This window comes from Rissa tridactyla, chromosome 3, assembly GCF_028500815.1.
Source record: "Rissa tridactyla isolate bRisTri1 chromosome 3, bRisTri1.patW.cur.20221130, whole genome shotgun sequence".
Lineage (NCBI taxonomy): Eukaryota > Metazoa > Chordata > Aves > Charadriiformes > Laridae > Rissa > Rissa tridactyla.
Genome location: NC_071468.1, coordinates 10516498 through 10532325, shown reverse-complemented (window position 1 = coordinate 10532325; position 15828 = coordinate 10516498). Strand labels below are relative to the sequence as shown.

Here is a 15828-nt window from a genome sequence, read left to right as displayed (position 1 = left end):
AATGGTTAGAGTTGGAAGGGACCTCAAAGATCATGTAGTTCCAACCCCCCTGCCATGGGCAGGGACACCTCCCACTAGACCAGGCTGCCCAAAGCCCCATCCAGGCTGGTCTTGAACACTTCCAGGGATGGGGCATTCACAACTTCCCTGGGCAACCTGTTCCAGTGCCTCACCACCTTCACAGTAAAGAGTTTCTTCCTGATATCTAATCTAAATTTCCCCTCTTTCAGTTTAAAACCGCTACCCTTCATCATATCACTACACTCCCTTACAAAGAGTCCCTCCCCATCTTTCCTGTAGGCCCCCTTTAGGTACTGGAAGGCCGCTATAAGGTCTCCCTGGAGCCTTCTCTTCTCCGGGCTGAACAACCCCAACTCTCTCAGCCTGTCCTCATAGCAGAGGTGCTCCAGCCCTCTGATCATCTTTGTGGCCCTCCTCTGGATTCACTCCAACAGGTCCGTGTCCTTCTTATATTGAGGGCTCCAGAGCTGGACACAGTACTCCAAGTGGGGTCTCACCAAAGCAGAGCAGAGGGGCAGAATCACCTCCCTCGACCTGCTGGCCACGCTTCTTTTGATGCAGCCCAGGATACAGTTGGCTTTCTGGGCTGTGTGCACACATTTACAGATCATATTGAGCTTCTCATCAACCAACGCCCCCAAGTGCTTCTCCTCAGAGCTGCTCTCAAGCCATTTTCCACCCAACCTGTATTTGTGCCTGGGATTGCCATGACCCAGGTGCAGGACCTTGCACTTGGCCTGGTTGAACTTCATAAGGTTCCCACAGGCCCACCTCTCAAGCCTGTCCAAGTCCCTCTGGATGGCATCCCTTCCCTCCAGCATGTCGAACACACCACACAGCTTGGTGTGGTTGGCCAAATTCCTGAGGGTGCACTCAATCCCACTGTCCATGTCCCCAGCAAAGATGTTACACAGCACTGGCCCCAATACCAGCCCCTGAGGAATGCCACTTGCCACTTGGTCACTGAGCCCTTGACTGCAACTGTTTGAGTGCAGCCGGTTTCCTGATTCAGCAAAGCTTTGGTCTTGATCTCATTTCATTTTGCATTTGTTGCTCTGTAGACTTATATGGGTCCTCCCATTTGGCTGTCTTCCCAGGTGAGCAGAAGTTAGAACGCCTGCACCTTTCTTCCTGAACCTGTTCCTGTGATGCACATGTTCTTTTGCTTTTTCTGAGGTAGCAGTCCTAGTCTGGTCTTAGTCTTTTTAGGCTCCTGGTCATTCTTTTAATCCTGAAATGAACCACTTCTAACTCAGTGAGAGCCTAGGTGGTCAGTATTGTACATGACTAGACCTTCCTACAGATCCTTATAGTGCCGCTATCCTAATCATATTACTGTGTTGTTCCATTTATATTCTAGTAGCTTTGCATTTTGACAGCTGTGTTGGACATGGGAGCTCTCCCTGTTAAGGCTAGCGAATGGAAAAGGATCATTGTGTGCATCTGTGCTGGCTCAGCAATATTTCTTCCCAGATCCATTTCTTGAATTTGGAATCCAATGAGCTGTTTGGGTCGCCTATGTTTCTTCTCCATCCCAGCTATGTTGTGTTATATTTTTACTATGTTACCTATTTTCTCACTGAGACTTTTTTAATCTTCCTCAGAGTCCTTCCAGATCCCAACTAAACTTTTTGCCTTCTGCAGCTTTTACTGTCCCTCTCCCTTTTCCATCTGTGTTGTCAATACGTCAGGCAACAGAAGATCTTGTGGACTGAATCCTGAGGTATTAGCTGGCATGTTGTTGCTATGCTGAACGTAGCACTGTTTTGATAGAAAGATTTTTAATAGCCAGCTCACTTAGTGTGAATTTCCAAGTAGAAATAGGGCTGTACTGTAATAATGTATGAATAATGTGTGGTGACCTGCTTATTGGGCTGTTTACTGTATGAATATGCCTCTTTAGCCCAGTGGAAGGTTGTGAGGAAAAATAACAAGTAAAAGGAGAAGAAGAAGGACTCCTGGCAGCAACTCTCAAAGGGTTATCAAGAAGTAGCTTCAGAGACAATAGTCAGGCTGTTAATACGAAACCCACTACCTTCTTCATGCAGAGCTGATTTTTCTTGACCTGGGAGCCAGAAAAGCAAATGATTCAGGTTACCTTAAAAAAAAACGCAAACAAACCTGCCCTTGAGAGGCAGGGCCCTTTGTTCAGCAAACTGGACAGATGCACAAACTGGACAGGCCTTCTGGAGCGCAGAAGACACTAAAATATCATCTAAACCTCATTAAACATTGCGTAAGATCCACGTTTAACTATCTGCCTGATTTAAACTCCTTTTTCTCTTCAAGTGTCATTGCTGCCGTTGGGAAGAAGCAATGCTCGGGGCTTCCTCAGCAGTTGCGAGCAGAGGGAACACAAAATGCTGAAGGGAAGGGCTGCAGCTAGGTTCAGTGAACAAGCGCTGAGCAGATCAAAGGAGCCCTGATGTAGCTCTGCTGTAAACATGAGTTTGTTCATGGGCAGCATAGTATTCTTTAAATATATCTAAGAAAAACAAATATAAAATAATTTTCCTGGCGTAGACATTGACGCTTGCAACACGTTAGGAGTCTGTCTTATACATGCATATGTGCATATGCTGTCAAGTCCCAGCAGAAGGAGAATCAAGGAATCACCTTCCAGGAAAGGCAGAGGATCCCAGCTTGCTCTCTGAGTGGGTGGCTACTCTAGAACAGGCAGACGATCTATCTCTAGCAGGTGCACATCAAATATGCTGAAACTTAGACATCTTTAGCTTTGAGTTTATGTCAATTGAAATTGTTTTGATTTCCAAGCAGTGATATCCTTCTATTGTGAAACAGTCTTTAATTTTGCTCAGAAACTTTAATTTTGCTCGGTGTGGTTTAAAATTAAAAAGAAAAAAAAAGAGAGAGAAAGAGAGAATGAGAAACAATGGAGTTATACTTGTGGCTTGTAGTTGGCAGTTCTCTGAAATGTGTCACTGAAGTAACCTCACTAGCAGAGCAGGTCAAGCAACTTGTAAAATATTCCAGTGGATGTTTTTTTCTGTATTTAAAATCCTGTGAAAGAGATGTAAACTTCATTTAACTTATGTCTTGAAAGCATTAGTTCCAACTACCATGGTTGTGTTTTGCTGCCGAGATGTGTTTGTTGAGAGGGAATGACAGTTTTTATCTACCATGGTCTGGATAGTGGTTCTACTATCTCCTTGAAGGGTCTTTCCTTGAATTTTGGCAAGAGCAATGCTGAAGTAATAGGCGTTATCATTTGCTTTTAAATGTATCACATGTCATCGCTTGCTAGGCTTGTTCTTTGTTGTTACAAAAATGAATTTATACATAGCACAGTCAAGTGGGTAGCTGGACTTTTGCCTAGCTGTGCAGTGAAGGGATTCAGGCACAGCACAGATTGGGAGCTGGGCTTGTTCTCCTTATGCAGTAAAGAAGCTAGTCCCTGGCTCTGTGAGAGCCAATTTGATGTGGTATCTCATCCATTGTACCAAATCTCTTCGTACTTTTCTAGTTGAAGAAGATTGGTGGTGGTGGCTTTGGGGAGATCTATGAGGCGATGGATCTGCTGACCCGTGAGAATGTGGCCTTGAAAGTGGAATCAGCCCAGCAGCCCAAGCAAGTTCTCAAGATGGAAGTGGCTGTCCTGAAAAAGCTGCAAGGTAAGGCAGAAAGCTCTTTGGAAGTGCTAAAGGTCACTGTGCATGTTAACAATTAGAATCCAAAGTTGCAAATGTTTTTTATAATTTTCAGATTCCATCTATATGTGAAGTTACATTAAGCCATTCAGCTCAGAAAGTTATTACATTCTGCAAAGCGTCCTACTCAAGGGAGTTCCAACCACAGGGACTATTTTTGTCTGATAGGCTGTAAGAACAATGAGGAATCTTGAACTGAACTGTTGGTACACTGGTCTGTGCAATCTAGTGATACTGATGAGATAATAAGGAATAGAGCAAGCAGTGCCGGCCTAAGAAATGAGGTTAGCTGATTGCCTCCCAGAGGACCGGGACAATGTTTATGACTGTGAGCATGACGGACTCTCCAAGTAAAATGGTTGACTAGTAGATGAGTGCAAAAAGGGGTTTACATGAAGTATAGGGAAACTGGCAATTAGTTAATTTTTCCTGTACCTGACTGTCCTGAAGGCAAAGTATGAAATGATTTTAGGCCATTTAGTCTGGGGAGTGGTGGTTTTGAATTATGTTAATTTGAATTATATGCCTATTCTTAATTTTCCCTAACACAGTTTTGTATTGGTTTGGATGTTGAAGTCAACCCTGGGACCATTGATTTCTAAGTTGACCTTGGCAAAGCTTATAAGCAGGTTTCAAACTGACTGGGAAGCAGCAAAATGGAAGCCTTCCTTGACTCATATCCAACCCTGCTTCTACTTAAGAAATTACACTGGAAGGGGACTTGCCTTATGCCAGGATGCTGTTTTCTGTTTGCTCAGGTGAAACTATAAACAAGGCTAAAAGTTAAAACTTCCTGTGCTGATCTTTAAAGTCACAGTCATTTTCGGGAGTGGACTGGTAGCGCAGGGTGAAGGAAGTCAGCCAGTATCCCCAAGGCGTTTGCAATGCTGATGGGATACAGTTTAACACCACGGGGTGCAAGGGAGCAATCCTGCTGCAGTTGTTCCTGGCTGAAGGAACAGTGAGGGGGCTTCTTCTAAAAACTGATTGCTAGAGGAGGATGTAAACAAGAGATTTCCAAATCTGCCTTTGAGGATCAGAGAACTGCTGTTTGCTCAAGTGCATTGCGCATGGTTTCCTTGTGAAGGCCAGCTATTGACAGGTACAGTTTACATGTTGTAGTATAGTATGCCTTTGAAGGGATGTCCCTTTTTGCATTATTCCCACTTGGGCTGAGGAAACACCTTCCCATGAAGCAGTGAGTAGTATCTTTATCACCAGGGCTTATGCTTCAGAGAGAGTATTGTGGCCCTATGTCCGTGTCTATACCTCTGCCCTTACACAAAATCTCCAGAGATATGATTGAATTAGAGGGGGCGACTGTTGCAGATCTTGTGAAACAGAGTTTACTCAGTGTTTGCGACAGGTAACCTCTGGGTAAAAGTCAGTGAATTATTTTGGAAGGTCAAATAGTTTTCCACAGTCCAGCTCTTAAGGGGAGGACTGATAAGGCCTTTTTTGAATACACTGTATTATAATAGATGCAGCTGAGCTGTGCAAAGAGAATCGCAATGAAGGAGAAATCAACCCAGGTCCTTAGGAGGAAGGTTTCTGTTGATCTGTGAAAGGCCCGGATACACAGAACTCCCAGAGAACAGCAGAGCAGGTAGCTGAGGTCTGAAAGCAATGTAGTGAGGGCAAGACAGGCAGAGATTTAGATTTTTACATTTGGTTGTACACTTGGAACTGCTCTGAATTGAGTGAGAGTGTGACTGTGTAGAGCAACAGACTATTAAAATACCAAGAGACGATGCCATCATGCTGGCTAGTGTCAATACGTGGTACATCCAGGGCAGGGAATGCCTGAAAAGCATGACCTGAAGTTGCCAAATCAGAACTAGCATCAGAAAATGTGCAAGGAGTTGACTAATACACGTGCTTTGACATCGATGTTTATTTATGGAAAATAGTTGAGAATACCAAATGCTTGAAAAAACACCCACAGTAGTACACAGCATGATCCTGGTAATTGGGGAGAGGGCGTGGTGGTGTGTGAAATTAGGACAGTCCCTTGGCAAAGCAGTTAGCAAATATTAAGGGACAGAAGAGGCAGAAGAAGCAGAATTGATTATGCATCAGCTATCCCACGTTTAAGAATGACAAATTACTTCAGCCATATTTTTATAAATCAAGCTGTTCTGTGAAGAATTTAGCTTTTTGGGTTCAAGGTTAATCCCCAAATGCCTTACTGAAATAAATGATAAAGTTAAAATAAGAAATAAGGTTGAGAGAGTTGGGAATCATGTATTGTGTATGTTTTCACTGTAAGCTGTTGCGAAAAGGTGTGAAACATTTCAGAAAGGGAGATGCTGACTTTATCCAAACAGTTCACGGATGGAGGAAATTGGTGGTATTACCATAGGTGATATGGTCGGTTCATGGTTTTCCAGGTGAAAAGCAAGGGAACACTGTTGTCTAAAATTCCTTTGCACTTTTCTGGTAGAATTTAACATTGCAGTTCTTTTTAAATAGTACAACTTTATTGTTTTCTGTTTAGGTATCATACCAACATTAAAGGACTAATGAGCTGCCACTCTTTTCAGAGCTTGTGATCAGTGTCTTGCAAGTTGCTAGAGCGTCCCGGAGTTTGGCATAGAGAAGGCTGGCCATTACCCCGTACTGCAGACCTACTTCAGGACCTGGTTTAGGTGCAGCCCGACCTCTCAGTGCAGTAGCTCCTGATTGGTTTGGACTGCAGGCTGTTGCCAACAGTCAGACTTTCTGGGACACTTTCTGCAATAGCCACATAAGTAGCACAGCTGCAGGTCCCTCACAATGTCCTTTCTGCACTGTCAGTCCACACAGAACAGCTGCAGAACTAATGAGTTAATGACTCTTCTGGAGAGTCTCTATACCTTCTAAGAAAACACTGTGTGTATTTTTCTACTGTGAGGCTGGTAGCTTTTTTTTTCCGCGAGCGTGGTCAAACACTGTCACAGGTTGCCCAGAGTGGTTGTGGAGTCTCCATCCTTGGAGATGTGCAAAACCCAACTGGATGTCTCCATGGACAACCTGCTGTAGCTGTCTCTGCTTGAAAAGTGGTAGGGGACCAGATGATCTCAAAAGGTCCCGTCCAACAAAAATGATTCTGTAAAACTTGTGCTTGGCTATGTGAGATCACTGCCACTTCAGTATCTCTCAACTGCCCTGTAGATTCATTCTGTTCTGTTCTTACTTGATTTGATTTTTCTAGATGTGTAGTGCTTTTTCGTTACCTGTTTAGATATTAATGTCTTTGCCAAAGGCAAAGTTATTTCTGACTTGTATTCTTGCTTGCAAGGATTGTAGATCATCTTCTGACCAACCTTCCAAATCTTTATACTATCTTGGGGCTGGGAAGCACCAGCAATGGTGTCCTTTTAGGCTTTGGGTGAAACATGATTGAGAAGTCAGCTTACAGAGTTTCTTGCTCAAGCAGGTGAGGAGCTGAAGCTCTCAGTTGTCCTGTTGTTGCACATTTACCCAAAAAGTTTCCAGCAAAATTTCTGGGTTTTTTCTTGCCTTCCATGGGCTATTTTTGTGAAAATCAAAACCTCTTGGTCCCACAGAGTTGCTGTAGAGTATTTCCCTGTTCAGGCTGCAGGGCTCAGGACGTTCTGTTTGGTGATACTTTATCTGGCCAATACTAATCAGAGTACCACAAGATAACATTTCTTTTTCGTCTTTGTCAAGCACTGGTTGGCTTACATTGTCCTGTTGCTCCTCTATTCTGACAGGGCCTTGGCCATTTACTCATTGTGTGTTGGTAAGTTTTCTTGGGGAACAGAAAAATTGCATTCTCTTTTTCGTACCGTTAGGAATGTTGACCGCAGCATCACAATGTGTATTACTGTCCTTTCTGCTCAAGGAGGCCTGCACCCTCCATAGTGCCTGATTTTACCCCTGTCATCGTTGCAGCATGAGCATATGGGATCTTCCATGATGCCAGGCCTCTTCCATGAGGGTCACCATTTGAAAACAAGTCTTTCTTTCCAAATCCTCACCATGCGGTGGCATTCAGGCAAGCACACCTTGTTGTAGAACCAGTGGCCACTAGAGATTATAACCTTGGACCTCTCATTTACTTGAGATCCCACCATGTGTTTACCCACTGTCTGCTGTAGGTGAAGTCCTCTGCTACTTATCAATACCAGCCTGAGCAACCCTTTTGGCCTGACTACAGGAGTTGCTCACCACTTCTGTTGGGCTTGATTATCTCTGCCTTATCTGTCCCTTCCGTGGATGAAGGAGTAAACAGGACTAAGTTTACCTTGAGGATCAGAAAATTTTCATTCCTTGAAGAAGGCTGCTGGGTGTCATGGAGAGTCCAAGGAACCACATCAGAGAGTAAACTTTTGCAGTAACAGATTCTTATATACATATTTATCTCTAAAATATGCAATAAGTATCAAGAAATATGGAAATTATGCCCAAAATTCATGGTGTACAGCAATAAGAAATGTGTGTATGTAGTTGGGTAGCATAGGGATAATAAATCAAATAGTATGAAAAAAGATAATAAGAAAAATAATTTTAAAGACAGCTAATAGAGAATTACCCTACTAGGGATGAAAATCTTACCTATAACAAATTCAGAAACTGTTTCAGGGATAGTTTGGCACATCTGCACAGGGAACTTCTGCGTGAATACAGTTTCTATGTCAGAAGAATACCATTTTAGTGCCAAGCCCTCATTTTATTACCTTAATCACTACTGTAAAATTATCTTTAGTGACATAAATGTATATGATTGTACCATTTGAACGTAATTTTAACCTATTGGGCTTTTCTACTTTGCAGTCAAGCATTTTGAAACCAAGCCTAAGCTGCATTGGCAAAGTAGTTCTTGCAGATACACCTTCTCTCCAGCGGAGAAGGATGCTGGTTTAGTTGTATCTGCAGGTGTTTTGCTGTGTAGACAAGCCTTTTCATCACATACGTTAAAAAGCGAATGGAAATAAGATCTGTGTGCCTAATTAGCAACTTAATTATCCAGACAGCACGAACGGCCTTTGCTGGGTTTTCTGTGTTTCACACGCTTAAGCTATGTCTACGTTCGTGAGCAGTACGTTACCAGCAGATCAGTGGATGGAAGCAGTTGCTCAGGCCTATGCATCTCCAGCAAATATGGCTTGGGGATTTTACGCCATAAACAGCATGTGTTTTGGGGATCTTCCTTTGGGTTAGTTTTAATCTGGTCTCCCTGTCTGAGGGACCAGTTGTTGGTTTGGACTGTCTTCTTTAGGATTTGGGGAGTATTTGGTGTGTAGCTGGAATGGAGCTTCTAGGTCTGTTTGCTCAGAAATGTTTCTATGACCCAAAGCCACTCTGTGAACAACACTGACATGATAATTGCAATGGTTTAAGGCAGTATGGGGGCTTGTTTTAAAACCGCATTGCTATTATAAAGCAGGACTCTGAGACTCGTGTTCTTTGGAATCATTGGGAGAAAAAACGGGATGGTTTCTTGTCATTGAGCACGTCGATGGAAGAGCCTGTCACTTCTAGAAAAGCAGATGTTTTTACATATCTTCAATGCTTTTCTAATCCTTTGGAATACAGACAGAAAGAAATCTGCCTGCTCTCTCTGTGACTTTTTTTCCCCACCCTGCATTTGCTGTGGAGCAACATTCAGGTGAAATACTATCCGCGCTCTGTTTCCTATCTCTGAGGTCTTTAAGGTTAATCAAAACCCAACGGCTCTGTTAGAGCAGCTCTTGTAGAGCTTTTGAGGTGCTTGACTTGAGCTACCTCAGTGTCATTCTGCCTTTCCGACAGCAGCCTTAATTGCAGAAATAGTGAAGCAGTATCCCTGATTAAATCCGGTGGATTGTTTTCTCTAGCTTTCAGGCTGCTGCAGAGAGGGGTGTGGAAACCATCTTTACATGCCAAACCAGGCACTGTGCCTGCTCTAGATGCTCAACTGGGGCTGCGTGAGGCCCAGCAGCAGATGCTTTGAATTCAAAAGTGTTCTCCCTGTCCTTACCCACTTCTTGATAGGTCCCTCTGGGAGCACTCAGAGGGCTTGTGAGACTCGGACGGTGCAAAAGGATCTCTCACGAGGCGTGCACTTCAGATGCCTTCTGGTCTGCAGGCTTCCAAAAATTTGGGTGTGGCCACGGCATTCAGTTTCCTGTGCTGGGATTCTCCTTGGAGCAGCGTAACAGCCAGATTGTCAGTTAAAATGGCCAGGTTATTCTGGTGCTGAGCACTGTTTTCTGTTCATCCGCAGTGGCAATTTTGCCCTGGTGTGAGGCTGCGAAGCCCCATGTACTTGCCTTCGACCTCACTCAGCAGCCAGATATTCCTAAGTTCTCTTCAGTGTGTCCTTTTCTTTGTAAATGCCTTCTTTTCAGTGTGACCGATCTCATTGCGTAGGACTGATTAATTTTATTCTGCAGTGCAGAGATCTTCTGCATATTGAGTAGTTGTGCAAGATGCAGCCTGGTCACAGGCATTGTAGTTTTTGAGTACCTGATTTTATTACAGCAGATAGCGAAGCAGGTCTGTGTTGCTTGTTCCCTGGTTACTGTCAGGGCTTGGACAGGTAAGGGTTTCCTAACAAAATAAGGGAAGGAAGGGGATCTTGCTTGTTTTTTTCTCATTTGCCAGTCCTAGTCTTTTCTTTTTGCGTATGTGAGTTTTTCATGTGAAAGTGGTGCCTTAATTCTCTGTGATTCAGTTTCTGTTACTTTGTAGACACATTTTATATGTTTCTGTAGTATTTTGCTAGGTTGATGTAACCAAGCTATTTGTAAAGGCTGGAAAGCAGGGTAAATTACTCTTGGCAGGTCTTTAGGCTATGACAGGGTGGCAGATTCAGGCACCTGATGTAGCTCTGATGTAGCCTCTCTGCTCAGCACTGCATTTTTCCATGTGGAAGAGACCTATGGGTGTTTGAATGAACTGGCCTTTGGGCCACATGTTTTCTGTGTCAACTGTGGTGTCGCAGGATGGGGGAAGGACATGGGATGGATGAAAGAGGATTTAAAACATAATTTTTTTGAGGCTTTGTTGAATTCTTGCTCCTTTGCTATTCTGCTTTGCCATGTGTGGGATCTATTATCAATTGCTTATCTTAAAGTTTTTAGTGGTCTTGGGAAATAAGAAGAGGAAATTATGCCATGCCAGGTCAGGTAGTTTTGCCTTTTACTCTTTGATTAGAAGATGATGATCAGCCTTTTGTTTTTATATGCATTAGTTCGTTCATTTATTACAGAAGCACTAGCAAGGTTAACCCAGTTGATTAAATCCTAGTTGGTTACTATTGGATAATGTAGTTATTTAAGCCTTACTTCCAGCATAGAATTTGTTTCCTTTCATATTCTAAACTCCTTGTTTCCAGCTGCGTTGACAAGTCCCTGAAGTCAGCTAGTTTGTCTGGCCAGAAATGAAACTTGCTAACTGCAAAGGAAAGAAAACTGTATGCTAGTCAGCTTTGCCAAGATACAGACACCATTTTCAAGTAAAGTTAGAAGATGATGAAAATAATTCTCATTTCATTTTGTAGTCCTGATGGATCCTCCATTTCTTTAGAGTGTTTGTACAGAAGTGAATTCAATATCCTCACAATACAAAATCTTTGATTAGCTGATAAACCTGATACTGATGTCGACAGGCGAATAAAAAACAGGATAGCTGTAAAATGTATATTCTGTCTATAATGTAGAGTCTGAGAAATAGCTGCATCTTTCCAAATGCCGGTGAGAGCAATTGTATAGCTAGATGTCCACAACTGTGCATATAATTGAGACCCTGGCAGTGCCAAGTGCTCAAGCAAATTATGTCACTAAGCACTTGGGCTTTTCCTATGCAGTTGTCTTTAAGGTTGAGCTGTGCCTTGCTGGTTGTTTTTGGCCGGCAGTGTACCATTGGTTTTGATTACCAGAATAAAAAGATACTTGACTGATGATTCTGGAATTAAGCCAAGTTTGTGATTAGAGAGGTCAGAGGTCCCTGCTGATGCGAGAGGCAGGCCTTAAAGAAACATGAGTGTTTGACATGGATAGATCCAGAGGATAATTTAGGCTGTCGGGGAGCACCTCTGGAGGTCTCCAGTACAACCTCCTGCTCCAAGCAGAAAGAAATAGATCAGGTTGCTCTGAGCCTTTTCCGGTGAAGTTCTGAATGATCTCCAAAGATGGAGATCCCACAGCATCTCTGGACCCCTGTTCAAGGGTTCGACCACCCTCGTGGTGAAAAAGAAAGGACACCTAATGGGAATTTCACATGTTGCTGCTCGTGTCCGATGCCTCTCTGTGCACCTCTGAGAAACGTCAGGCTCCATCTTCTCGGCACTGTTCTGCTAGGTGGCTCCGACCAGTAGTTAGATCCCTCTCTGCTGCCTTCCTAAGGCCGAACAAATCCAGTTCTCTGACACTTTTGGCGAATGTCACGTTCTCCTTTTCCCTCAACCATCCTGGTGGCTGCTGATGGACTCGCACTATTATGTCAGTGTTGGTCTAGTACCGCAGAGGAAATCGTAGAATCATAGAAGTACAAGAATCGGTAAGGTAACAGTTATAAGAGTAACAATAATTGCAATGAGATTTATGATAATCTATGCAGAAGAAGTTTCTTCAGTGTTTTGGGTGGACTGTTAGCAATGAGACAGCTCATCTATGGAGATGAATCACAAAATAAATTTGGCATAAATTTAAAAGCTTAAATTCTTGAACTCCTTTGGGGAGAAGAGTGGTTATTTGTTTTCTGCAGGTAAAAATTCAGGAAATACAGAGTCTGCTACCAAAAAAAACCCAAACCAAGACCCTTCAAATTGCAACAATAATGTCACATATTTCTTTCTTACTCTATTTATTTGATTAGTTTCATTGCTGTATTGAAAATACGTTAGGAATATTTAAGAATTTAAACAAGTAAAAGATTGGAATGAATATTGGTTTCTAGCAGTTGGAAATTGATCCATGTGGAAAAATACACTCAAAAAAGGATCATAAACTAATTTTTTAACTGCTGCGTAATGAAAGTTTTTCATGTAATGAAAGTTCTTAAGTATTAATATGGGGTTTTAATTTGTTTCTCTAGAAGGTGATGAATATCTATCCTAGGGTGGATCTTCCAGATACTTGAAGTTATTTTTATACATGAGGACATGGCCATTGACTGTAATTTTTAAGTTCCTTCAGAACAAGGATGGTGAAGACCATTTCAGTAACCGAAATATTTTGTCTCTTACACGGTGTTATATGGGAGTTTATTACATTTATTTTATTTTAAAAGCAGCAGTAGAAAGAATATTCTTCTATGGGTGAATATTAAAGCATTGCCTTAACTAAATGGTTGGGAAAATGAATGCATGTGAAACAAAAGAAAGCACGTGTTCTCTGAAATTTTTCTCAGGTCAGCGTTCGTGAAATCATGCTGACTTATTCCTCCAACCTATGTTAGTTAACAGGCCAAAACTCTTTATAATCTCTTGCTCTGTTCCTTTACTTTGTTGGAAGATAACTGCTTTGTTTTAGTAATAAAGAAATACAGACATAGGACTTATTTTCCAAAGTATGAGCTTGTGATCTTCTGTAATACCAGAGTGGCTGTTCAGCAAAGGAGCAAGTGTGATCTGGCGGTTAGTGCAGTAAAATGGTTGTGAGGCTCCCCATGCTAACTATACCTTGGAAAAACTTTTTACCTTTTCTTACTTTTCTGGGTTAAAATACGCTTTGCTTCTCTCTCTGCTATGATCTTCATGCTCAAGGAGGGCATGTGTGAGGAAGGAGGGCTATTTCCTTCTGCCTTAAAGGAAAGTATGACAGTCCCGTCATCCTGGCTGCACAGCAGGTTATTAAGGTGATTGTTCTTGTGGGCTTCATAATTCTGATCAGCCTCAGGACCGATCTGCAGGAATCCCAAAGTCACGCCTGACTGTCGGCCTCCATCTGCTACTTCTGCATGGCATGAACTCCTCTGAGAGAGAGAACAGTTGTAACCTGCTGCCTCCTTTAGTTGAAAAATGAGTAAAAGCCTCGGAAACCCGGAGAGGTTGATGCTGCAAGCATTTATCCCATTTATATGACCAGCTGGCTGTACATACCCCACCTCTAAATGTGGTCTGCTGTTATATTCCTTTCTTCTCATGCAGGAATTGGCAGTCTTCCCTCTCCCCCTTTCTTCTTCCTTTCCTGGTGTTGCTTGTGTTGCAGAATAGCGCATGGGAGAGCTGTTCCAGGGAGCACCTCAATTCCTAAAACAAACAGGTCAGGTCGGAGCTCATTTTAGGCTGGAAAGGAGGATTCAGTATCAAATCAAGTCAGTTTGGGGATGTGGTCATCAAGAACTGTGAGTCAGTTCATCATTTTCAAAAATGAAAGTAAACAGAAACATGTTGTCAGCCTAAACATGCATGTAATTCTCAAAGACAATAAATTAAAAATTTAAATGCTTTTTCTTCCTGTAAGATTTTTGTGATCCAGAAAACCATTATGTTGTGGAAGAAAGTGATTTAAAAAAAAAAAAAAAAAAAAAAAGTCTCAGGAATATACTCAAAATCAGAAGAGCGTGGATGTGTCTTAAGTCACAATCAAGCGTATTGGACACTAACACTGCTGTTCGCTGAAATGATTGATTTAGCTGGCCAGGCTCTCCCTGTCAGAGGATTGGTTTTTAATGTTCTTGTCTGTCGTTTTACAGCAATAAAAAGCACGTGGTGTCCTGCCTATCAGTGCTTTGCAATTATTTAAAACAATAAAAGCCAGTAAAAATTGGAGCAATTTACCATACAGTAGCTCTCCTTGCCAGTTGAAACAGTCATTGTTTTGGCTGTTACCTCAATATCCATCTCCTGGTGTTCTGAAAGGCAAAGCAAAGTGGGACTCACAGTGCGTCTGTAAGTAAGCCAGGCTGTGAATTTCTACGGACTTAAAGGAGTTAGGTCTGGGATGAGAGTGGACCTGTGCTGGCCTGTCCATCCTCTCTGAGACCTCTGTAGACTGCCAGTTTGCTGAAGGACACCGGTATCACAAGTTCCTAAAGAAATATAACCGGTTCTTTCTGAGGTTATCCGGATATGTTGACCTGGTAGCTACAAATCTGGCTTTGAGGCTGCCTTCACATCGATTGGCAGGCAGCATAGCCATCCATATTGGGACCCATGGCAGGAAGATGTGTAGGACAGTTGAGGTTTGCCGGCAGTCCCTTCTTGGTAATGCCCACGCCAGGACGTGTGCTATAACCAGACAGTGTCTCAAGTTCCCTCAGAAAACCAAAGACCTGTATGTCAAAATCAACACTGAATTTGCAATGAATTTGCAGATGGTAGGAAACCAGTGGCACCCAGCACTCATGAGCACACACAGGATGTGGGCTTGGTATTTGAGAAAAAGGGTCAAGCAATAGTGTGCGGGCTGTCCTGATGTATGCTGAAGAGGATGCTTTCCTGATCTCTGAATATCTTTTCCTGAAATATGGTGGCTTGTGGCATTCCTTGATCGTTTCACCGCGGTCTTGCACGCTCAGTCCTGAAACTGGACGATGTCCTTAAGTCTGTGCCAGAGACATGAAGGATCTGCAGCCATATAACCTTCCTGCTTATCTAACCAGGTAGAGGTGGATACTAGGATTGATTAGTTGGTTGGTTGGTTTTAAGTGTTTTCTTCCTAAGGGAGTAAGGAGTAGCCAAGGCCTCTGTCCCTCCAGTTCTGGTTGCCAGCAGCTCTGTTATCTCCTTGTGGTAGGAGAGAGTGTGTGGGTGTTCTGTTATGGGATGCTGCTGGGCCCTGGAGGACAGGCTCTTGATGCTCTTCCCAAGAGACCTCGGATGGAGCTCCATATTCCACAGCTGTAGGTACTGCTCTGGTCAAAGCTCTGGTTCTCCAGTGAGAAAGCTGCTTTTTTGTCTCCTGCCCTCCAGGTCCCTACTCTATCACATCTTGCCGTCCCCAGCGGTTTTTGATACCCCAGGATTATGGTGTACACAATGAGAGCAAAAGCAGGGTCCCAAGGGTGCTACAGGCAGTGCAATTACCGAGTACTGTATATGTTCCTGTTCTTCCTTTTTTTATTTTAAAACTGGGAAGTATCAAACAATAATCTTTGGTTTAAAAACTAATTAAAATCACAATTGCTCAAGTGCTACAAAGAACTACAGGGCAAAGCTATGCAATGATGCTCACTATTTTCCGTGCTTAGAAACCCCACCAGGCAT

At 42.9% G+C, this 15828-nt stretch overlaps 1 protein-coding gene across 3 annotated transcripts in view; it reads left to right on the top strand.

Moving 5' to 3' along the window:
- TTBK1 (tau tubulin kinase 1) overlaps positions 1-15828 on the top strand; it is a 117044-nt gene that overhangs the window by 23278 nt on the left and 77938 nt on the right. For all 3 annotated transcript variants that reach the window (XM_054196636.1, XM_054196637.1, XM_054196635.1), the window contains exon 3: positions 3506-3653. In XM_054196636.1, coding sequence (XP_054052611.1) covers positions 3506-3653 — 148 coding nt within the window. The remainder of the gene's footprint in view (positions 1-3505; positions 3654-15828) is intronic.